The sequence below is a fragment of the Leopardus geoffroyi genome, chromosome D1, assembly GCF_018350155.1.
Source record: "Leopardus geoffroyi isolate Oge1 chromosome D1, O.geoffroyi_Oge1_pat1.0, whole genome shotgun sequence".
In the NCBI taxonomy this organism is placed as follows: domain Eukaryota; kingdom Metazoa; phylum Chordata; class Mammalia; order Carnivora; family Felidae; genus Leopardus; species Leopardus geoffroyi.
In genome coordinates, this window is record NC_059329.1 from 74,674,991 (window position 1) to 74,701,326 (window position 26,336).

Here is a 26,336-nt window from a genome sequence, read left to right on the forward strand (position 1 = left end):
CAACATTCAGCATGAGATGAAAAAAAGGGGCAAGGGAGGAATAAGAGAAGACTCAGAAAGGACACAAAAAATCTGAAATTTAATTATGAGAGAGGGAGAGAGAGAGAGAGAGTGAGTATCACATTCTTTCCTCTCTAGGCCCTGACTTATAAGAGCCGTAAGGAAAGAATGGAGAGAAGGGGAGAGCTTCACTATGTTCAACTTTGCTTATGACACAGTTATTAGAATTTTCAATTAAGTTCAGATGGACTTTTTTTTTGCTCATTTACTGCCCAGTCCTTCAAACTTCCTAAATAAATGTTCAGCCTATTTTAGGGAGCCCTTTCAAATATTGTAACTAATCAATCCTGATCTTTCTGGCTCCATTCCTTAAGAACGGCAATCCTCTGGCCCCCAAATTTTAATGAACAGTGACCACGGGATGACTCTTTCCCTTGTGTAAGACAGATGACCAAAGCAGATGACCTAACAGTCTGTTCTGAGGTCCAACCCTCAGATTAATCATCATTTGAAGGAGTTATTTACAGTTTACATATGATGTTAATATCATAGCTGAAAATAGCAGCTCCAAAGCATATTTCTGCTGACTATCTAATTTGGGGGGGGGGCGGGGCATAATATGAATGATCTTTGGTCACAAGATAGTATCAACATCATTCATTCCTTTCAAAACACTTTTATTGAGGCCATGCCAAGGTCAAGGAGCTTTTATAGTCTGCTGGAATAAACAGACAGGTAAATATGCAGTTATAACATAATGTGATAATGGTTATAACAGAGGCATGAACTTACTTAACCTGGAGAATTAGGGAAGGCTTCCTGGGAGAGGTGGCACTCAAGCCCAGTCTGAAAGGGTAAGTACGAGTTAGCCAAGTTCAGGTTAGAATGGAAGGAAGAATCAGGTGCAAAAGCAAGGAGGCATGAGAGTGTACGAATCATTTAGGAAACTGTAGGCTGACCACCTGACTAGCATAGAAGGCCTGGCAGAATGGCGGAAGATGAAACTGGCAAGGGAAGCAAGAAACTGATCCTAAAGAGTTTTGTATGTCATGGGATTCTTCCCCCAGGCTATAGCTGCCATTTACCTCTGAAATACTTAAAGAGAATTCATTTTATTTGCACACCTGCCATCTTACAACTGTTTCCAAATCCTAATGCTGCTTTACTTCAAAGAGTAGTTTTACGTGTCCTTTTGCCAATTTTCTATTCATCACTGTCTTGTCGATTGCTGTAACAGAAACTACCATTTACTGAGTGTTTACACTATGCCAGATACTGTACTAAATGCTTTAGATAAATTATCTAATTAAGTCACAGCAAAGAAAAAGCACAGCTCTGAAGTCAGACCAGGGTGCAAATCTTACTAGATATGTAATCTTGGGCAAATAACTTAACTTCATTGTCTTAAGCTTGCTCATCCATAAATTTGGAAAACCCCCATCTCCTTTACAGAGTGTTTGTAAATTTTAATGAGATACGCAACATATTTAATACACATAGTAGGCTTTCAATAAATTATAATTCCTATTATTGTGGTGATGTCACTTATGCAAAAATATAACCAGTTGATGTCTACACATGAAACCAGCAGAGGGAGCCTCTATCCATTTCTGGCTTCAATGCCAAGGTAAGTATACCTATTATGGATATATCTATCTCTGAAACAAAATACAAGACAGGATAAAAAGTGATTTGATGGTGGTGTCTAGACGGGACACAGGGAGATGAGTTGGGGAGAACATTGGTAGCTTCAGTCATATTGGTAATGTTCTTAATTGAGCACAGATTCATGAATATTCTACTATTATGCTTTAACACACATATATATATTTTTTTATATATGCCAAATAGTACAAAATATTATATTTTAGTGATCCTAATGCATGTGTACCTACATCCCTCTACCTCTTGTTCCCATTTGAGGTTCAACACAGAATTACCATATCCCTTCCTTGTATTTTTACCTTACTTCCCTTGGATCTCTCTCATAGCAAGTTAATGCTGCCTTTCATTATAGTCATTTTCTGTGTTAGATCTAAGCTTCCTAAAGATATAGTCAGGTTCTTACACATCTGTATAGCTCCAACAGCAGACAGCACTGTGCCTTCGGCTTATTTATCAAGTTGCACTATCCTTTATTTTCTCTTTACAATTTGAAATATTAATATAACCATATTGTGAAATATTTTTACTCATTAAAAAATTGTAACTTATTAGGGAAACTGGCTAAATAAATTTTGACATATCCAGTAGTTTAAAAGAATGAGTGAGATCTATATATGTCATTATGCAACCATTCCCACGTCATGTCAATAAATAAAAGGGCAAGGTGCAGGATGATGTATGTCTATTTCAGACATGTGCTTATCTATGCACAGAACATTTCTGGAAGGCTACATAAGAGACTGGTAACTGTGACTGAATCTAGGGAGAGAGCCTGAGTATCTGGCATCAATTGGAGACTTATTTTTTACTGCATAGATCTTTTTGTACTATTTAATTTTTTGTAATGTGACTGTATGACTTTTTCAACTAAAAGAACAGCTTAATAATTTACACTTTCAATAAGAACATATGCACACAAAATACTCAAATTGGATCAGAATAAACAGCAGTTTAACAAAAGAATAAACATCACGTTTATTGGTTATATGGTTAATTACCATATAGCTAGCAACAGATTTAGCACAAAGGGGTGAAGAAATCACTGTGGAGTGATGTGATCAGGAAAGGCTTCACAATGTAAAACAAGGTCTAAGGAAAGGCTTCACAGTGTGAGTAAGGAGGGCTTGACCTAGACCTCAAAAGATGAGATTTGAGTATGTGGAGAGAGGGGAAGAAGGGCAAAGTTCCCTGGGGCTGAAGCAAAGCTGTGGGGTGGGGCTGGGAGGCACAACACCTGGGTTTTAGTCCTTCTTTGACCCTAAAACTATAGGCTCTTGGGCAAGTCACTCTTACTATCCCTGTACTATTGCTGGGTCCCTAAAACAAAATGTAATCAGTGATCCGTTAGGTCCCTTCCAGCTCTCAAATAATATTACTACATCCTTAATTATAATTGGGAAAGAAGATTAGGGCTAGATTTGGGGACATCTTGAATGCCAAGCAAAGGAATTTAATAGTTTGGTCAGAGGAAGCCAGTGAAAGTTTTTGAAAAGAGGAGTATGATTTAGCAAGACTGAATTAACACATGAAAGCATATAGTACAATTTTGGCTAATATCATTATTAACTTGGCATCATATTTACAGGGTAGAGAAGAGGGGAAATAGCAAACTAAATTGGGAGATCTGCAAGAATCAGAGAAGCAAGAGATAAGCATGGCCCAGAACTCAAATGGTACTACTGAGTAAAATATGGGGTCTCAGGTTTGTTTGCAGCCCTGGAGATTCATTACTCTAAGTCATCTGCCCCAAGTTTTTGCTTGCTATCCTTTTCCAGGATCCTATTGATTAGCGTTTAGTGTCAGGGAGCATTTTGAACTTCAAAAGTCATTCTACTCAATCACAGTGTTGGGTTTTGTAAAGGTTTATTCTACAACCTGACTCTTTCTAGTATTGAATTTTCTAGGTAGCCAGTACCAATTTACACAGATTTAAATACTTTTGTATTTTATTAAAATTTTCTCAAAAATTATACAAGTACTATACATCCATAGTGACAAAATTAGAAAACACTGACAAATACAAATTTTTAAAAGTTACCTTTAAGCCAGTTTTAACCACTGTTAATATTTTCTTTTAATGACATCAAAGCACATAGGAACCTTTAAATTCTAAGGAAATAGTTTGGAGAAGGTGATTTGCTTTGTGGCACTGTGGACTGACTCTCATTTAACTTTTAGTGTGCATGGTCTTTTTCCAGATCTCCAGTTAAAAGATCACCTCCTCATAGGCAGAGAAGTTCTTTTTCACATTGTGCTCTACCCCATAGGACCTACATGCTAAATAAAGCAATAGTAACAATAGTAATGTCATTTAAATGATGAAGCAATGATTAACTGCCCCCAAATTACCTTTTCAACATATCACTCTCATGCTCAAATACCTCTAATGCGTTCCCTCTGCCTGAGAATCACTTTCCAACTCTTCAATCAGGTATTCAAGGATCTCCAAAATGTGATTTCACCCAGGCTTATCTGGTTGAAATTCTCTGCGACATCTAGTTTAGATTTTTTTTTTTTATCCCACGCACATGCCATACTTAACATACTATGTGCCTTTGTCTGCTTCTGATCTCCCATTCCTGGAATATCTTTCCCACTCTTTGCTCTCTATTCAAATCCTATTCATTCTTTCAAAGTCCAGTTCAATAACGGCCTGTACAGAATTTTCTCCAGTCATTTCAATTCAGGTTAAATGCTCACTCATAAGCTAAGCACTTTAAGTCTATAATACTCATTCTGGCACTTAATGAAATACTTTCCTATGCTTTCACTGTTAGCTAAAATATCATGTAAATATTTTTCTTACCGTTCTAAAATAATTTTTAAGTATGATGAAGAAAGAGATCATGCTCTATGCCTCTTTTATTTCATACTAACATTCTATACAGTAGTGGCACTTATATAGTTGTTTAAATAAATAAAAATGAACAAAATGAGGATAAAGAGCACTTCTGTCACCTGACCAACCTCACTTTATAGCTTAAGGGAAACAGTAAAGGAGTAAAAGGAAGAGATTCTCAAGTTGAATAGGGAAAGTATTCTTTTGGGATAGGAAAGGGGCTTTCCGGTCTGAGGAATGGAATGCTTTTTTTGGTAGGAAGAGAACAAGTAGCTGGTGAAAAAGGCCATAAAGATAAAGAAAGGGTGAAAACCCTGATTAAAAAGGTGAGAAACAGACAGGGAGGGTGGTACCTAGGAAGAAAGTCTGAACTTAGGAAACATAAGCAACAACGAAGTGTGGGGAGAATAAAGGAAAGAGTTCTAAAGAGTGCTTTAGGGTTTTTTTAAACGTGGCTCTCTAGAAAATGAAACTTTCAAATTAATCCTGGACTCTGAAACTCAACTAAAAAATATGAAACTAATCTTAAACTTACAGAAAAGTAAATAAATGAGAATGACATACTTGAAGAGTCTACTCACAATACAGGGCCTATAAAACAAAAGCCAAGTAAGTGCAACTATTCTGGAATCTTCAGATATATCTGAATATCATGGCCTCTGGTGACTTAGGTTGTCAATATAACGAATTAAAATATATTTCTTACCTTTGTCTTCTCCCTGCTCACCAATAACCCATACTTGTTTTCCTGACATTTGTGCCTTCAAAACATTTGTAATAATGTACTGTAATCTCTGTGAATCCAGATTACATCCAATTCCAATCACTCGATTTGTAGGAAATGCACTCAGTTTCCACGTCACATAAGTCATGATTTCCACTAAATATTGCACACAAGGTGAAAATGTAAAGATTTTAAAAATACACTTCTAGCCTAGTTCTCATAAACAAAATATTTATTATTAAAAACTTTTTTAATGTTTATTTATTCTTTGAGAGAGAGACAGAACATGAGCAGGGGAGGGGCAGAGAGAGGAAAACACAGAATCAGAAGCAGGCTCCAGGCTCTGAGCTGTTAGCACAGAGCCCGACGCAGGGCTCGAACTCATGAACTGCGAGATCATGACCTGAGCTAAAGTCGGACGCTTATGCTACTGAGCCACCCAGGTGCCCCAAAATATTTATTATTTTAATAAGCATAGTAGAGCTTCTACATATTTTTCTTAGGTCCTAAATGCACTTTGAGGCATTTTTAATGTATATTAAAAACACTAACCAGGTTTCAACATGATTTTACATAACTTTGTTGTTTAATATAAATTAAGAGTGGAAAATAAATATTTTCCTAGTTAAGTAAGAAAGATGAAAATTGGGTATAGAAAGCCAGAAAAGAATGTTTGTTTTTCATCGATCAAGTTCTCTTTTATATCTTTTTTTCCTTTCTTAAAAAAAAAATTTTTTTTTAATGTTTATTTATTTTTGAGAGAGAAAGAGAGCGTGAGCAGGGAAGGGGCAGAGAGGAGAGGGAGAGAGAATCCCAAGCAGGCCTCATGCCGCCAGCATGGAGCCCAATGCGAGACTTAAACTCACAAATCACAAGATCATGACCCACGCCAAAACCAAGAGTCAGATGTTCAACCCCCTGAGCCACCTAGGTGCTGCTCTTTTATAACTATCTTAAGGTGAATTTCTATTTTTAAATTAAAATAATGATCATATACTCCCACTATGCAGTGCAACATTATGAACAAGCAAAAACACAACTACTTTTTTCTGCCATGCCAAAAGGACGTCAGGAATTAAAGAGACTAGTGTCCCTCAAACAATTACTACAGAAAAACAATCAAAATGTACACCATATCCTTATACTGGGAACATTAAGAAACTCTGTTCGCCAATTTGAGTTCGATACCACCCAATTCTTTGATAATATTTCTTTTTCTTAGTAAACCAGTTCCCAAAACACTTTGTAATACACAAAAAGTTAGAAACACAGTGGCACGCCCACTAGCATTTTACAACACTTTAGAATTAACAAAATATCTTTCATATAAGCCACTGCATTTTTCTCTTTGGTGTTTAACCATTTTCTCACTGAAGGAGACATGGCCAACAACCTGGAACAGAATGATGGTGATATGTCACAAAAAATCGTTAAGGTAAAAGCTTCTAGTTAATGCCAGTCATAAGAGGTAACTGGTTGACCGGATATGGACGTACTGTATTGTTCGGTATAAGAGCAATTTGAATAGTCTAGCTGCCCTTTTATAATCTAGTTTTATGACTTTTATCAGTACTGGCAATTATATTGATACACTGGACCATCAGAGTAATTAAAAATAAAACTATTTACCTGGTTGAGATGCAACAAGCAGGATACCATGTTGACTATAGTGTCCCAGAGCTGGGACAAGGGCTCTGAACATATCCACATTGCTTTGTACCACATCAAGGTAGGACTGAGAACTACCCAAAGAGTTGACTGTGAAGATCACCACCTTGGAATGAGCAGAGGCAGACAAATCTAATGAATAAAAAGAAACAGTCTGAGCTCAAGATCTAGGTTTTCGCCAAGTTCTTGTTCTTGTTTTTCTGATTCTTTTCTACAAGTGGAGAGCCTTTAGGTATATTTGCCTCCAGATCAATCCATATCCATAGAAATATACAGAGTGCTGAGGTTTGCTTCCAGAAAGGTGATTAAGAGCAAGAGTGTATCCCAAAGGGAGAAAGAGAACAAAGGGGGATAAAGAAAATAAAGTACAGGACTCAGAAGCTAAAAACAAGGGCTTAAGTTTTTTCTGTAATGCACAACTTTCCTACGAAAAATAAGTAATGTGCTATAGGCAAAATTAACCTATAATCAATTAGGTCACTGAGTTTTAAATTGTGAGTTTAGGAGCCTAGAGTTCCTTGACAGTGACTCACAGGCCATGTGGAAGGAGTGGGAATAAGTGGAAAGAAGGCTGGTAGGCACAGCTCCATGCTCTTTACTTTGACCTCTCTAAGCAGAGTAGTTCTGCTTGTATCTGTTTTACTTATGAAGGATTCTACTCGAAAGAGGAAGAAAATGGTCAGAAAATCTTTAAATCAAGGTAAAATGTCTTAGCTCATTTTTTACAGACTTTTCCTTATACTGAAGCCAGTATCCTTGGTTTTAGGTTCCTCTTTCAATGGAACTAGGTAAGCAACTGTTACGACTTAAGAAAAGCTGTTCTCTAGAGTTCACTCCTCTGATCCTGAAGCACACAACATGCAATTTTACAACTACATCACTCTCTATTACACAATGTGCTCTATAGTTAAGTACATGTCAAAACAGCGGCCAGACTTTATCAGCATCAGAGACAACAGAAAAATAACACAGTAGATGGCATTAGTCAACATTTGTAAATTAATATTAGCATCCCAGGGAGACAAGGAGTAGATTCCAGTGTTTATATTCTTAATTAAGCCCCTACGGCCATCTCTCTAAACCAGTTTCAGAAGGAAACACTTGTGCAATATATCCTCTGGGAAATGTACTTTCCAAGTTTAGCTCCTATTCTGATGCTGTTGTGGGGATAGGAGATCCAAAAGCTGAGTCCTGGATTTTAATTATGGTTCTTCATGAGTACTCTTAAATAATTCCTGTTGGAATTCCTGTTGGAATTCCTGTTCTAGTGTTTAGAGTAGATGCCTGGTGATGAGTCCAAACCTCAAGAGTTGGAAGGTATATAGTTAACACTTCCAGACCACTTCTATATGCCAGGTACAATTCTAAGAGCTTTCTATGTATTTACTCATTTAATCTAATCTACAACACACTATGGGGCCATAGCCCCCATTTTGCAGACAAGGAATATGAGGCACAGATGAGTAACTTACTCAGTTGTAGAGCTAGCAAGTATCAGACCCAGAATTCAAGCCCAGGCAGCCTGGCTGTAGAGTACTGTTAAGCACCATGCTATGTTTAGAAACTGAGCGCAAAACCCTCATAAAGACGAGGAAACTGATGTTTACAGAGATTAGGTGACTTGTCCATATTATCAAATTACCAGTGAACAGTTCAATTTATGATCTTACAATTTGGTCCCAACCTATTTTGCGAGGATCATTTTATTTTCTTTCCCCCTTTAGCTTTCTCTACTTTGAATGATACATATACCCTGCCCTCAAGGTTGCCTCATGAATAAATAAAGTAGTAGCTGTCTAAAAGGATTTCAAAAGTACCAGAAAGGCTTCCTACTCCATAAGGTTTCCTAAGCTCCCAGGCCTTTTATTCTCTTCCGTTGAGCCTAGAAGCTAGTATTTCTTGTACTCTCCTAGGTAAACCTTTGGCTTAAGTAGAATTGGTCCCTATTCTTCCCCACTATGTTTCTCTCACTTTCCCGATAAGAACTTTACTCAAATTCTTTCTTTCTTTTTTTATATGTTTATTTATTTATTTTTGAGAGACAGTATGCACATGAGCCAGGGAAGGGCAGAGAGAGAGGGGGACAGAGAATCCCAAGCAGATTCCGTGCTGTCAGTCCAGAGCCTGACACAAGGCTCAAACTCACAAACCATGAGATCATGACCTGAGCCAAAACCAAGAATCGGATGCTTAACCGACTGAGGCACCCAAGCGTCCCTCAAATTCTTTCTAACTGGAATGTTTCCCACTTCACTCACCACATGCTAGGTAGATATCTGTTTAACTGTCTACTACATTAAACATGTTATGAGCTCTGTGAAAGCAGGGACTGTTTGTGTCTTACTTATCTTTCCATCTCCAAGATCTAGATACTTAGCAACAGCTACATGCCCCCAGGGCACCCCTGGACCCTTTTATTATACCATACACAAAAACAAACTTAAAATGCATTAAAGACCAGGGGTGCCTGGGTGACTCAGTTGGTTAAGTGTCTGACTCTTGGTTTCAGCCCAGGTCATGAAATCAGTTTTGTGAGTTCAAGCCCCGTGTCAGGCTCTGCACGGCAGCACGGAGCCTGCTTGAGATTCTTTCTCTCCCTCTCTCTCTGCCCCTCCCCCACTTGTGCTATCTCTGTCTCTCTCAAAATAAACTTAAAAAAACCTTTTTAAATGGACTAAAGACCTAAATGTGAGACATAAAACCATAAAATTCCTAGAAGAAAACATAAGCAGTAATTTCTTTGACATCAGCCACAGATATATTTTTCTAGATAGATCTCCTCTAGTAAGAGAAACAAAAGCAAAATTAAGCTTTTGGGTCTACACCGAAATAAAAAGTTTCTGCACAGTGAAGAAAATGACGAACAAAACAAAAAGGCAACCTACTGAATGGGAGAAGATATTTGTAAATGATGTAACTGATAAAGCATTAATATCCAAACTATATAAAGAATTTATGCAACTTGGGGCACCTGGGTGGCTCAGTCAGTTAAGCGTTCAACTTTGGCTCAGGTCATGATCTCACAGTTCATGAGTTCAAGCCCCACATAGGGTTCTGTGTTGACAGCCTCAGATTCCGTGTCTCCCTCTTCTCTCTGCCCCTCCCCTGCTCACTCTCTCTCTCTCCCTCAAAAATAAATAAACATTAAGAATTTATGCAACTCAACACCAAAAAAACCATCAATCCAATTAATAGGGAGAGGACAAGAATAGACACTTCTCCAAAGAAGACATACAGATGGCCAACAAGACACATGAAGAGATGCTCAACATTGCTAATCAGCAGGGAAACACAAATTAAAACCACAAAGAGATATTACTTTATACTTGTCAGAACGGTTAAAATAGAAAAGATGAGAAATAACAAGCATCGCGAGGACATGGAGAAAAAAGGAACCCTCATTCAGTGTTGGTGGGAATGTGAACTGGTGCAGTCACTGTGGAAAATTAGTATGGAGCTTCCTCAAAAAAGTTAAAAATAAACTTGCCATATGATCTAGTAATTCCACCACTAGGTATTTACCCAAAGAAAAAGAAAACACTAATTCAAAAGGATCTATATTTATTGCAGCATTATTTACAGTAGTCAAGACATGAAGCAACTCAAGTGTCCATCAATAGATGAATGGATAAAGATTGTATATATGTGTGTGTGTGTGTGTGTGTGTCTATACATATACATATGTACATATACATATATGCATATATATACACACATATATACATATACATATATACATATACATATATATATACACACACACATATATATACACACACACATAAATATACACAACACACACACAACGGAATATCACTCAGCCATATAAAAGGATGAAATCGTGCCATTTATAACATGGATGGACTTACAGGGTATAATACTAAGTGAAATAAGTCAGAGAAAGACAAATGTAGAATTTAAGAAACAAAGCGAATGAACAAAGAAAAGAAACAAAAAAATCAAACAAACAGAGGGTTACCAGAGCAGAGATCGGTGGATGGAATCGGTGAAGTAGGTTATGAGTAAGCTTATCTTGATGTAAGAGTAGGTGAAGGCGGTTAAGAGTAAGCTTATCTTGAGGAACACTAAAGAATGTATAGAATTGTTGAACCACTATATTGTACATGTGAAACTAATGTAACACTGTATGTTAATTATACTTAAATAAAAAATAAAATTAAGTTTAAAAGAAGTTGCTGACTTAATATGGGGAAAAAAGATTGTACAGTTGTAAAGAAAGTTAAGAACCTTAAGCATAATTATGTGAAGATATGATATCATTTACAAGGTTAAGGATCAAAATAAAAGTTTATTCAATAACAATTAGTTCAATATACCTCTGCTAAGGTTCCTGTCATGCCAAGCATAATTATACCAGGCCCTAAGAACACAAGGTTAATGACATATTGTCCTTGCCCTAGATATAATACAGTAGGGCTCAAGGGTTAGAATGGAGGGCTTCAGAGTGAGATTGCCTGCTCCAAATCCTAACTTTACCACTTACTTAATTAGCGTAGTGATGTTTCCTCCTGGGTCAGGGGTGCATCTGGACCTCCAGGACAGAAAACTCTTACCTCTATCCCAGCTGCATAGGTAGCCCAGAAAAACTACATCCTTCCTGCCAAGCCACTGGTTCCCAAACAACAGGCCCTAGACCAGTGCTTGTTTAGTTATAGTAGGGGATATCAATCCATTATCAAGCATGTCAAAAGACCCAGCAAATACTTCATGCTCCGATATACCGCTGTTCTCAGATTATGAGGATGATGTTGATGAATGAAATACACACTGATTTTAAATCACTGCTGAATTATTTTATTCAAAACCATGGAAAATCAATCAAATTACAATGTCCAAATGCTGTGGAGACCTCACTGAAGTAGTCTAGCTTAGTATTATCAGTCTGAATATACTGGAGACAGTACAAATATTTTCATTTCTCTGGTATATTGCTAAACCATTCTAACTGTAATAAAAATTACATAAAAATACGTTCCTTTCAAATTATTTTTCTCTAGGACACAAAATTTTAGAAATGATGATGACCCTTAATTTAGAAATTGCGTTAAGTTGATAGCTACTAAAAATCTTCCTATGTTGACAGGGGAGGGAACTACCAAAGAATGACTTCTCAGTAGCTTTGGGCATTATTTCAGTCAATGACTGGAAGGGATATTTTTGTCTGATGAATAGAGGTAGACTTTTTTTTTTTTTAATGTTATACAAGAATACTCCTATTAAAAAATAAGGTAGGAAATCACTGCTCAGTTCAAGTGAGTGCCTTTAACAATTACTGCTACAGTGGTCTGGGTTTGGAGCTATAGAAACAACACTGAAACTTTCTAAGACTTACTATATGTGGCAAACTAAAGCCATGAACTAAGTATGTTATGCTATATCTCTATCTTTAGGGAGGATTTTCTTAAAAATAAAAGGTATATCTATTGATAAAATGTCTCAGGAAGAGAAAAAAATGATACAACATAAATTTCAATATCAATACTAAAATCATGAAGAGTAATAAGTGATTTGGCATTAGGATTACTCTGGAAGGTTTCCCAGAGAAAAGGTGACTCAAGCTTAAGTATGAAGGGCATGTTGAGGCTAATGAAGAAGTATTTATCTGAGGTAAGTGTAAAGGGGCAAAGGAGGCAAAAAAAGGGCTTCAGTCAAGATTCTTTACTTCAATACAGTGAATTTCAAAAAATTTGATTGTGACCCATGCCATGAGATGGACATGCTATGAAATACGTTTTCTATTGCAACCCAAGACATAATATATGCATATGTATATATACAAAGCAAAAACATTACAGAAAATACCCTCAATACTACTCTGATATTTTCTGTTGTTCTAGTTCATTTTTATCAAATGCTGGTCGTAGTCCCCTGTGCTGATTCCACAATCTGCAATAATGTCACTACTCATAATTTTTAGAATACTTTAATGAGTATAAGAATTACCTGAACTACTTATCTAAAATGTAGATTCCCAGGCTCCATTCCTAGAAATTCGGGATCCACAGCCTAGGGTGGACGCCAGGCATCTGTAATTTTAAGGCGGTTCTGATATAAGAGATTAGCCCACAAGCCATGTTTTACGAACCACTGGCTATTGAGCATATTTTGCTTTACTGCATATGTCAACAACACTTTATTTTTTATTTATTTTTAAATGTTTTTTATTTTGAGAGAGTATGCACACATGCATGAGTGGGGGAGGGGCAGAGACAGAGAGAGAGAGAGAGAGAGACAGAGAGAGAGAGAGAGAGAGAATCCCAAACAGGCCCCATGCAGTCAGCACAGAGCCCAACATGGGGCTTGATCCCATCCTACAAACCAAACTGTGAAATCATGACCTCAGCTAAAATCAAGAGTCAGATGTTTAACCAACTGAGCCACCCAGGTGCCCCAACAACACATTATTTTTAAATTTACAACTACTGAACACTTTTTTCTCCATGCATAAGCATGCATATATCCATACACACAAACATTTATGCTTGTATATACACAGACTATTTCTGGAGTGAATTATGTAAAACTGGTAACAAACTTACAATTGAAATACTAAATTTAGCCTCTTACTAACTGCATGTCCTAAGCCACAATCTCTCTGAGTCATCTATAAAATAAAGTAAGAATGGGGCACATGGGTGGCTCAGTCGGTTAAGCGTCCGACTTTGACTCAGGTCATGGGTTCAAACCTCACACTGGGCTCTGGGCTGACAGCTCAGAGCCTTGAGCCTGTTTCAGATTCTGTGTCTCCCTCTCTCTCTGCCCCTCCCCCACTCATGCTCTGTCTCTGTCTCAAAAATAAAAATTTAAAAAAAATTTTAAATAAATAAATGAAATAAGAAAAGTAACAGTGTGTGAATATATGTAAAGTATCTAGCATATATTACTGATTCCTTAAAAAATGGCAACTATTATTATTAAGAGATAACAGATAAACATAATAGTAAACATGATAATATAATAAACATAATAACCATGATCAAAATATAGGACAATGATCCAATTAGCTATATTTAATATAGGATAAAAGTAATCAAGAGAAAGGAAAAAGGAGTACTTATATACTGTTGATCAGAGTATTAATTGCTACAACTTTTTGGGGAACAATTTTAGCAATATAAATTTTAAAAACACGTATCTTTTGACCCAGTAATTCTACTTTATCCTGCTAGTTAGAGAAGTACACTAAAATTTTTGCATTACAATGTTCTCTTCACTATTATTTGTAAGCACAAAAAAAACCCACAAAAACAAACTAAATATCTCCCAACAGAAGATAGATACCCATCTGACAAAATATTATGAAGCTATTCAAAGAAATAGAGCTATTTAGATCTACATGTGCTGTTAATAAAGATCTTTGAAAGCATACTATTAAGTCACCAAAATTTAAACACAGAATTGCCACGAGCCAGCAGTTCTACTTCTGGGTTATACCTAAAACAAGTGAAAACAGTTATTCAAACAAAAACTTGTACATAAACGTTCACTGCAGCACTATTCACAACAGCAAAAAGATGCAGCCCAAAGGTCCAACGACTGACAACAACAGACAAATAAAATGTGGTACATCCATACCATGGAGTATTATTCAGCCATATAAAGAATGATGTACTGATACATGCTACAATGCGGATGAATTTTGAAAACATTATGTTAAGTGAAAGAAACGAAATACAAAAGGCCACATATTGTATGATTCCATCTATATGAAATATTTAGAATAGGCAAATCCACAGAGCAGACTGACGGCTGCCAGAGCCTGGGGAGAGGGAAAATGGGGAGTGATTGCTTAATGTGTACACGGTTTCCTTTTGAGATGATGAAAATGTTCTAGAACTAGATAGTGGTAATGGCTGTGGAACACTATGAATGCCCTAAATGTCACTATTGATAAATTTTACGTTATATGTATTTCAGCACAAAATAAAAATAAAGGAATAAAAATATTAAAACAAGTGCAGAACAGTTTCCCATCTGACTCCTGAAGCAACGACTCTTAATAATTTCTTTGTATTTCTCCAGAGTTAATCCACGCATACACAAGCATAACTGTTTGTGTATATGTGCATATGTATTTGCATGCTCACCTGTATATATGTGTATTCCTCCTCCAAATGTTTTAATAGCTATTTTGAAAAAGTCCAAATGGAGCCAAAGCACAACTCTAGGATGGCCAGTTGCAGTCATCGATACCTGCCATGATGGAGCATTCCTCAAATTTCCAAACTATTGACTTTAATTTCCCAAAATTATTAATATACTTCTCTCCATATTATGGAATGTATTTATGAGATGTTAGTTAACATTATATTTAAAATTCTTCATGTAATAGTGATTAAATTCAGTGTTATCAGGAATATATAACCAAATTAACAAGGGGAACATGAAAGTTGTCCCCAAGATGGTGTGGGCTCATTTGACATTCCCTACTTGGTGGCAAGCACCACACACTATACATCTCCTCTGAGGATTCTATCCTTTCAATTATGTGAAACAATTGTAATTGATGGTTAATGAGACACACAGGAAGAAACAATTGTGAGGTCCTAAAAGGCCTCACAACCTCTAGGGTCCATGTATTAAAGTCTCCTGAAGTGATTTGGAACAGTTAAGAGGTCTCTTGGGGCGCCTGGGTGGCGCAGTCGGTTAAGCGTCCGACTTCAGCCAGGTCACGATCTCACGGTCCGTGAGTTCGAGCCCCGCATCAGGCTATGGGCTGATGGCTCAGAGCCTGGAGCCTGTTTCCGATTCTGTGTCTCCCTCTCTCTCTGCCCCTCCCCCGTTCATGCTTTGTCTCTCTCTGTCCCAAAAATAAATAAACGTTGAAAAAAAAAAAAAAAAATTAAAAAAAAAAAAAATAAAAAAAGAGGTCTCTTAAGAACTTTAGTACTTGGAAATGACAGAGAATTTCCAGCTCCCCAAGGGATCCTCTATATGAAGCCTACAAAAGGATCAGTAATGCAAATACTGCACTCTTTCCAGAGAAGGAAAATGAACTCGTTGGGACCCTACAGAGATCCAGAGGCTTACTCCAACTAATACACCCAATTTTTATAACCTGTAGGTATAATTTCAACTTTTCTCACCCACTGTTGTTCTTAAGTACATTCAGGCTTGTGACACAATCTTGAGTTTTTTTTTTTTTTTTTTAATATTGTCAAGGAAAGCCAAACAATTATAACATATTACAACTTGACTCTGGCTATATCCTGGTCTACCAAATTTTTTGATCATGCATCTCTAGTAAAAAAATATTTTGGGGGCACCTGGGTGGCTCAGTCGGTTGAGCGTCCGACTTCGACTCAGGTCATGATCTTGTGGTCCGTGAGTTCAAGCCCCACGTCGGGCTCTGTGCTGACAGCTCAGAGCCTGGAGCCTGTTTCGGATTCTGTGTCTCCCTCTCTCTCTGTCCCAACCCACTCGCATTCTGTCTCTGTCTCTCTCAAAAATAAATAAGCATTAAAAAAAAATTTTTTTTAAGCCCACATCCCCAAATATGGTATTTACCTACATATATGTCTGCACTAATACATCAGGTATGTTATAAAATAAATTTTTAAATAAAAAAGATGAGATAAAACACTTTCCTAACATTTACAAATTTATTTATTAATGATACAAAATCCTTTTGTTCTTATTAAAACTTATTTTAACAATATATTTTTAGTGAAAGTGATGTGAATTTTTTTAATGTTTATTTATTTTTGGGACAGAGAGAGACAAAGCATGAACGGGGGAGGGGCAGAGAGAGAGGGAGACACAGAATCGGAAACAGGCTCCAGGCTCTGAGCCATCAGCCCATAGCCTGACGCGGGGCTCGAACTCACGCACCGCGAGATTGTGACCTGGCTGAAGTCGGACGCTTAACCGACTGCGCCACCCAGGCACCCCGATGTGAATTTTTTTTAAATCTTGGTTTAACACTTTGCCATATGCCAAGCGGTAGGTATTATTCTCACTCTACAGATGATAAAACTGAACTTTGAGAGGTTATATAACCTGACAAATTTCAGAGCTATAATGTGGCAGAGCTAGGATGCAAACTCCTATCTGTCTAACTCTAAATCCAGTGCTCTTAACCAATATATTATGAGAATGGAAGCAATCAAAGAAAACAAATTTATACTGTAGTATAAGACAAAGACAGAATAAATCCTTCTGACCAATCAGAATGCTATTTGCTCATCTGAATTCTTTTTAATTTAATCAATTACAATCTCTGTATGAATTAGGGTAAGTCATTTCATTTATGTGAATCTTAGTTTCCCAATATGTAAAACGAGGAGCTTCGACTAGATGAACCTTAATGTGCTTTTTAAAATTTCTTTTTAATGTTTATTTATTTTTGACAGAGAAAGACAGAACAAGAGCAGGGGAGGGGCAGAGAGAGAGGGAGACAACAGAATCCGAAGCAGGCTCCAGGCTCTGAGCTGTCAGCACAGAGCCCAACGTGGGGCTCGAACTCATGGACCACAAGATCATGACCTGAGCCGGAGTCGGACCCTCAACCGACTGAGCCACCCAGGCGCCCCTTAATGTGCTTTTTAGCATTAAAATTCTAAGACTCAAGGCACAGAGGATTTTGGGGGTAGTGAAAAATACTATAATGGTAAATACATGTCATTATAGATTTGTCCATATCCACAGAAAGCACAACACCAAGAGTGAACCTTTATGTAAACTACAGATTTGGGATGATAATGATGTATCAAGGTAGGCTTATCAATTGTGCCATTCTGGTGGGGGACGTTGATAACAGGGGAGCCTTCCCATGTGTGGGGGTAAGGGATATACAGGAAACTTTTTGTTCAATGTTACTGTGAACTTAAAACTGTTCTAAAAAATATATATACTAAAACAATTCTAGGACTCAAATATGAGAGCAAATGAGGCAAAGATCTATTAACCAGAATAACCAGACCTTTGCTGATCTCCACATTAGGCAGGTTAAAGATGTCAAGGTCCATCACTCCTCCTTTCGTCTCTTCTGAGAGGTCCAAGAGGACCAGTCTGTCTGCAATGCCCTGTACAGTACAATAACAAAAAGAACATACAGCATTACACAAACACAGCCAGTTACTCAATTTCAGTTCATTTAGAAGGAAGCTAAAGGGGAATGCATGGGCCTAAAATGCTCTCTTATGAAGGAAAAATAACACGACAGCAATGAAAGGGACTTGTAAGCAAGAAATTACTATGAACTTGAGTAATGTAATCCTTTAGGCTTGACTGAAAACTGGGATCTAGCAGGACTTAACTAAGAGGTCACAGACGGCAGGTTTCCTTTGATGGAACAATGCGTAATAAAGATGACTTGGTGCACTCAATATATTTGCTGTCGTTCTTGAGTTTATGTTTTCATTTTGATGTCACAATTTCCATTCTGAAAGTACTTAAGAGTGATTTTTTGGGTCTATTTTAGCACCTCATTTCTAGCATGAAAGTCAATACTAATGCCAAGTTTCTCTTTAAAAAAAAAAAAAGGATAATAGCCATATATCTAAAATAAAATCCTATTATCATGTAGAACTCTCCTCAGAAATCTTGTGGAAAACAGTCCAGGAGCACCTGGGTGGCTCAGTCAATTGAGCATCCAATTTCAGCTCAGGTCATGATCTTGTGGTTCGTGAATTCAAGCCTCACATCGGGGTTGCTGCTGTCAGCTCAGAGCCCACTTCGGATCCTCTGTCCCTCTCTCTCTGTGCCTCCCACACTTGCGCCTTCCCAAAAATAATATTAAAAAAAAAAAAAAAGAAAGAAGGAAAAGGAAAACACTACATATGGTTGTCAATGGCTCCCTGGGTACCATGTAAATGATGGCATAGAAACTCCTCAGAATCAGGTTACCTTTGTGAAAGGTCTTTTTATCAAGTGGTAAGCGGTTTGAGGATCTTTCCTATATTAGAGTGCAGAAGCAAGAGTACCCAGGGATCCAGCAGACTATCAAGCAGAAAGGACAAAAGAAAAGCAATAGGACTCATTAGCTCTGTCACACTGGGCAAGTCACTGAACTTGGCCTTACTTCATGGGGTTATGAAGATTAATTTTGTGACACAGAGCTGGCAGAGAGCAGTACTTTCTAAACTGTACCTACTAATTTTATTATTGTCAGCCACACTCATAAGACGAATGTAAAAAAAAAAAAAAAAAAGAAACAAAACTATGAGTTACCATCTTCATTTATGAGACATGCAAAGATCCAAAAGTTAAACATCAAAAGTGTGGGGAAAACAGGCATCCTCACACACTGTGGGTATGAGAATAAACTGGTATAATTGATATGGAGGATAATTTGACAAGTTCTATCAGAATTTAAAAACATAGTAATTCGTTTAATCCATCTATCTCATTTATAGAAATTATCCAACAAGTTTATTAGTACATGTGTAAAAGGATACATTATGTATAAGGTTTTCTTTTTTTTTTTTTAATGTTTATTTATTTTTGAGAGAGAGAGAGAGAGAGAGAGAGAGACAGACAGACAGACAGAGCGCAAGCAGAAGAGGGGCAGAGAGAGAAGGAGACACAGAATCTGAGCAGGCTCCAGGCTCTGAGCTGTCAGCCAGAGCCTGACACGGGGCCCAAACCCATGAATGGTGAGATCATGACCCAAGCTGAAGCTGGACGCTTAAACGACTGAGCCACCCGGGCACCCCACGTATAAGGTTTTCAAAAGACAAGACACAACTTAAATGTCCATCAGTAACAACAACAGCAATAATGGTATTGTTATATTATTATAGCATTATTATGGCATTATTGCAATAATGGTAAACAACAGCAGTATAACATAATGGTTTAGAGAAGAACTTCCCAAGCCTTAAGGGATCAGCATTCAGTAGATCAGGGCAGCACATGGACATGGTGGGGGGGGGCGGTTGTTAAATGCAGATTTACTTCCATAGGTCTGGGCTGGGGCCTGAGATAATGTAATTCTAAGAAGATCTCAGATGTTGCCAATGCTGCTGGTCTGAAAGTCACATGCTGACAGTAAAGATTTAGAATACAGGCTCTATAAATAAGACTGCTTCACTTCAAATCCTGCCCCCATTTATTAACAGTGTGACTTTGGGCAAGCTGCATAATCTCCCTCTGCCTTCATTTGTAAATTGGCAGTAACCATAACATCTAACCCACAAGGCTGTTGTAAACATAAGTCAAGTGTTTGGCTGAGTGCCTGGCACTTAATAAGCATTCAGTAAATGCTAGTTACCGCTGCTACCACCACAACCGACACTATTATGACTACTATTGTATCATGATATTTTACATATTGTACCTTGTATCCAAATATTAATGTTTATAAAGAAAAATGGGAAAAAACTTCCATTTAGACAGCTTACAGACAAAGGAATACTGATAGTGAGACTCTTCTAACAGCTGAAGGAACATGACTTTAAGGGACCTTCTTGTACTTACCAAAACCAAATAAAATTGATAAAACTCAGTACTGCTAGGAATGTCAAAAATCAGGTTGATGTGCACACTGTTATCAGCAGCATAAATTAGTTCTGCCCTTCTGAAGTGCAATCTAGCAATATGTAGTTAAGTCCCACAAAGACCATTCGTGCCCTGACTCACTAGTACTGTTTTTGAGACTATGTGTACCTAAAAGAAAATTCAGAGGAGAAAATAAGCAACTCGTAAGGCAATGTTTATGGAAGCATTCTGTTTAGTAACAAAAGAACTGAAAACAATTCAAATTCAAATTCCAATTAAGAGGGAATAGTGTATTCACATGGAGGGTGGAGATGAAACGAAGTCAAAAGTTAGCATATGTTATTCTGTGCAGCCAGCTTTTAAAATTTTCTAGCTCCCTGGATACACTTTAATTACTTGCTAAAGTAGAACCTATCTCCAAGACATATGTGAGTCTGAAATAAGAAGGGAAGAATTTAGATGGCAAACAATCAAATTTTAATAGAAAAGAAAAAATGAAACTCCAGCTACCAAATAAACAGAGAGGGACAGCTATTCTACTGTGGGCTACATCTTGAAATGACAGACACGCTGTTACCATGATACTGGGACCCTGGAGCGTCTTCTGAACCTCTCTGGAAGGGAATGTAAGCCTTTCTGCAAATAATTTATATACCAAAGATCTAGTAAAAAGGAGTGATGGAAAAATAAACAAATTGCAAACTAGTGTAAAATATCCACTCAGAAACTACGATCCTAAGAGAAAGTGGAGTTATTACACCAGAAAAGGCAATCTTCAAGAAAAAAATGTTAATTTTAGAAAAAGCTAAAATTAAGTATTATATTAAATAAGCGTTTAATTAAAGCGGCATGACTCAGAAAACACAAAGGAATTTGTGACTAAGTGGGATAAATGTCACGTTGAGGTTTCCCTTGGATAGGATGATGAGCCGATTGTTCAAGTCACTTTTTTAAAGCCTATTCCGTGACTAAGTACTAATTAAGAAGCAATATCCCTGATGAGAGCTTTCAGGTTTTTTTTTTTTTTTTTTTTTTTTGCCAACTTACTAAATATATTTGAAGGCAAAGTGAGGTTTTCCCACATGACAAGATGAAGCCATTATTTCTTCTATGTTAAACACACACTGCTTTAAAGTGTAGCAATATGATAGATGGATTTATAACCATTGTGCTTACGTACCTTTGCTGAGATTGCTAATGTGCAGGCAATTCCCAGTTCTCCACCTCCAACCACAGTAATTTTATTGACTGTTTTATGCTCATGATTTGCCCAGTTCTTTGAATTTATGTCTGAGACACCTAGAAATAAAAGTGGATTATTATGAGAATTTTAAAATAGTATCAAAAATCTTTTTTAGCATCAAAAAAAAAAATACACCAACCTTCAATAACTTGGACAGAAAACATGGTGCTAGTCTATAAGAAGCACTCAAAAATACTTGAACAAATGAAATGCAAGACAGGAATCTCATTAAATGTTATATTAAATAGAGGCTACCTCCTTAAAAAGAAAAAAACCTTTCCAAACATTTAAAAAAATATTATATAAGACTAAAAAATAGGATTTCCATAATTCTGAAAAACATTCTGATTCTTACTGCTCTGGTCTACAACGCAAAAATGTTTAACGCCTTACTGAAGTTTACAAGCATGGATTTTGCTTTTTGTTCAATGAGAAACACTGAGAATCATAGATTTTCTGGTCCGATATATTGAATGAGGCAAAAAGCCACATTATAATGAAAAAGTTTGGGATCATTAATATATATCAAATGATTTGGAACAAAACACAAATTATTTTATCTGTCAGTATAAGGGTAATTCTTTTACATTTTAAGAAACCATATTCATTGGAACTATATGGTAACACACTGATAAATGAGTAGAAATTTTTGATTCAACACAGATATACATAGCTACATGAATATATTTACTTATAGAAATCTAGTAGCAGCGGGCGCCTGGATGGCTCAGTGGGTTTAGAGTCAGATTCTTGATTTTGGCTCAGGTCATGTTGTCATGGTTCATGGGATCGAGCCCCATGTCAGACTTTGGGCTGACAGCATGGAGCCTGCTTGAGATTCTCTCTCTCTCTCTCTCTCTCTCTCTCTCTCTCTCTGCCCCTCCCTTGCTTGTGCTTTCTCTCTCTCTCGAAATAAATATTGAAAAAAAATTTTTTTTAAATGTTTATTTATTTTTATTTTTTAAAAATTTTTTTTCAACTTTTATTTATTTTTGGGACAGAGAGAGACAGAGCATGAACGGGGGAGGGGCAGAGAGAGAGGGAGACACAGAATCGGAAACAGGCTCCAGGCTCTGAGCCATCAGCCCAGAGCCCGACGCGGGGCTCGAACTCACGGACCGCGAGATCGTGACCTGGCTGAAGTCGGACGCTTAACCGACTGCGCCACCCAGGCGCCCCTGTTTATTTATTTTTAAGAGAGAGACAGAGCGTGAGTGGGGGAGGGACAGAGAGAGAAGGAAGACACAGAATCCAAAGCAGGCTCCAGGCTCTGAGCTGTCAGCACAGAGTCTGACGCGGGGCTCGAACCCACCAACCGCGAGATCGCCACCTGAGCCGAAGTCAGATGTTCAACCGACTGAGCCACCCCGACGCTCCAAAATAAGTATTTTTTTTTTTAAAGAAAAAGAAAGCAAGTAGCAGAGAGTAAATGATATTAGAAATTGTAAACTCATAACTCTCTGATTCACAAAAATACAAACCTTCAGTGATTTTTGCAATATAGGCTAGCAAGTCTACCTGCCGTGCCTCATCAGATGATGGTAGAGAATACAGGGGAAGTTCCTCTTGAAACTTGGCAATCATTTCTTTAATTAGTCCAACAATGACAGACTTAGGCTGCAGAATACACACAAAGGGAAAAGTGATGCAAAGATTTTGCTCAAGAATACTACCTTATTAACCTATGCATTGTTAAAGAGTTAACCCAAAGAAAGTTTTGCATTATGCTCTTATTTTTTGAAAATTATCATACAAATTCGATGATACTTTTAACTGAAAAGTTACTTAATTCTTTTACCTGAACACTAGAGAAATGCTAATCCAGCTCTCCAAAAGATGGGAAAATAGCATGACTATGCTTACTAGCAGAGTACCTATATTCAGGAACAGTCTTTTTTTGAACTTTTTATTTTGAAATTATTGCGGACTTATAGAAAAGTCACAAAAATAGTACAAAGAATTTTCATATACTCTTCACCCAGGTCACTCAAATGTTAACATTTTAACACATGTATTTTTTCAGTCTGTGTCCCTCTACATATTTTTCTGAACAAACTGAGAATAAATTGTAGATCTGATACCTTTTCACCCCTAAATACTTTAGTGTATATTTCCTAAAAGAAAAAACAAAACAGACATTCTCCTATGCAAGCATTATCAAATCAGAAAAGTGACACTGATAAAATATTATCTAATCCAGTACTGTTTCTTTTAATTTATTAAGCAACCTTAGTGAAATTCACTTAACCTCTCTGAGCTTCAGGGTTATCAGCAATATAATATGAATAATAAATCCCAAGTGGCTATCATGAGAAACAAATGCATGCAAACATATGCTGTGAGTATAAAATATTTATTATTGAAAATATTTAGCAGTTTGCTTATTTTGAAAAGGATTTAATTTCCCAAAGTCTGAGAGATTCATTACTTATATATTAAGAGGATGAAGCTATTAGGATCAAAAGCTCAAACACCTTTGAAGACCAAGCAGATAACATAATGTGGGAAGTTGGCAAGTTTAAGAACATTTGGGGAGATGGTTATTGAGACAAACTGGAGTGTACATACAGGCATTCAAATTCGTATTAAGAGCAAAACAAACCCACTTTTCTGTTCAACAAAACTCTGTAAGTCTAACACAGCACACTGAATTTCTTGGGGAAAACATCTGCAATCTTTGGCCTAGACAGCCTCTAGATTCCTTCCAGCTCCAAAATTCTATGTAATTCTATCACATAATTATAATTCCAACTACGTGAGGAACTTAAAGTTACTGCAGTACTTTTAAATAGGGCAATTTAAGACTAGTTTTAACTTAAAAAAAAAAAAAAGACTAGTTTTAGCTTATAATAAAGAGGCTCAGAATAGTAAAGTGAAATCAATAGTGTCTGAACTCAAATCAAATACAACCTCAACTAGGTTAATAGGGCTATCTCTAAGTATTTATTAAATAAACAAAACTATGAAAAGAGATGCCAATGAAAACCAGAAAAAGGGAACTGGAAAGATGAATTCCCACAACAGGGAACAGATGTCAAAATATCGTTTGAGGATAGCTGGGGGGGGGGGGGGGGGCGGAAAGAAGGGTAAAAATGGCTGAAGGCGATAAACAATTAAAAAAAGAAGGAACCTAGGGGCGCCTGGGTGGCTCAGTCAGTTGTGCATCTGACTCTGGCTCAGGTCATGATCTCATGGTTCGTTAGTTCGAGCCCTGCATTGGGCTCTGTGCTGATGGCCTGGAGCCCGGAACCTGCTTCAGATTTTGTGTCTCCCTCTCTCTCTGCCCCTCTGCCACTCACACTCTGACTCTCTCTCTCTCAAAAATAAACATTAAAAAAATTTTTTTTAAAAAGGAACATAAGTGATCAATATATGAAAAATACTTTAATTTCTCAAATAATCAAACTAAACATTAAGATATCATTTTTGTCCCTCCAATGGATAAATTTTTATTATGCCCTATTCATCACATTAAACTGGGAATCCTATTAAATAAAATCACGACATAATGCAAATGATGTACAAATTCATAAAGTAAAAGGTCAATGTTCCTGCACCTAAACTCCACTACCAACCACTTGGTGTTCATCCCTTCTTGTATTTTTTTCTTCTTTTTAAAGGTTTTACATATATGAAAAATAGAGAAAACTGTAAAAACAAAGTAAAACGTGTCCATAATTGCATGCTTTTTCACAGGATGTATATAAAACAAAAAGTGATAATCCTAACACCATCCTTTACTCTAATTTCGCTTGACTCAACATATTCCTGATCTCCTTCAGGGATCTCTGGTCCTCCTGCCCTACAATTTTCTAGGTATATATAAATATATTATAAATTATCCTTTCATAAAGATCTTAATTACTTATAAAAATGAGAACATGGGGCGCCTGGGTGGCTCAGTCGGTTAAGCGTCCGGCTTCAGCTCAGGTCACGATCTCGCGGTCCGTGAGTTCAAGCCCTGCATCGGGCTCTGGGCTGATGGCTCAGAGCCTGGAGCCTGCTTCCGATTCTGTGTCTCCCTCTCTCTCTGTCCCTCCCCCGTTCATGCTCTGTCTCTCTCTGTCCCAAAAATAAATAAACGTCAAAAAAAAAAAATAAAAAAAAAATAAAAATGAGAACATATTGTACATCCTTGTAAGTAAATATATAGAGATAAGCAAAGGTTTGTTTTGCTTTAATGATTAATATCTTTTGGTTAGGGCAAGAGTGCTGGAAAACTGGCATTCTACACTGATTTCAAGTGATGGTAGAAATACATTTTGTCTACCTTCTGGAGGCCAAGTTGGCAATATGTAAGAATAGCCTTCAAAATATTTCTAAGCTTTGATTCAGTAATTTCATTCCTAGAGATTTATCATTAGGAAATTATTAAATATTTATAATGTATACACATTTATGCTTATATGTATTTATATCTGAGGATGCTTATCATTAAATTTCTAACAACAGAGCAATCTGTAAATACATTATGCCAACATCCTTATGCTAGATCATCAGGCAACCAATTAAAGACCATGTATTTTGAACAGATTGTTTAATATGAGACATGCTTAATATAATAATGGTAGATGAAAAATACAGAAAACAAAATTACATAATGTGAGAAATTTAAAGCAAATAAACTAGTTACATATATCATTACAAAATTACATAATGTGAGAACTTTCAAGCAAATAAACTAATTACATATATCATTGTGAATGCATTTTTAAAACTTAATGCTCAGTTAAAAC

At 36.9% G+C, this 26,336-nt stretch overlaps 1 protein-coding gene across 6 annotated transcripts in view; it reads right to left on the reverse strand.

Annotated features, from left to right (window-relative positions):
* The window catches only part of UEVLD (UEV and lactate/malate dehyrogenase domains), a 53,956-nt gene that overhangs the window by 8,756 nt on the left and 18,864 nt on the right, over positions 1 to 26,336 (reverse strand). For 5 of the 6 annotated variants that reach the window (XM_045484717.1, XM_045484716.1, XM_045484719.1 and 2 more), the window contains 5 exons: positions 23,082 to 23,217; positions 21,538 to 21,656; positions 17,839 to 17,941; positions 6,858 to 7,028; positions 5,211 to 5,384 (listed from right to left, as the gene is read on the reverse strand). In XM_045484717.1, coding sequence (XP_045340673.1) covers positions 5,211 to 5,384; positions 6,858 to 7,028; positions 17,839 to 17,941; positions 21,538 to 21,656; positions 23,082 to 23,217 — 703 coding nt within the window. The remainder of the gene's footprint in view (positions 1 to 5,210; positions 5,385 to 6,857; positions 7,029 to 17,838; positions 17,942 to 21,537; positions 21,657 to 23,081; positions 23,218 to 26,336) is intronic. The other variant, XM_045484722.1, reaches the window with a different exon arrangement.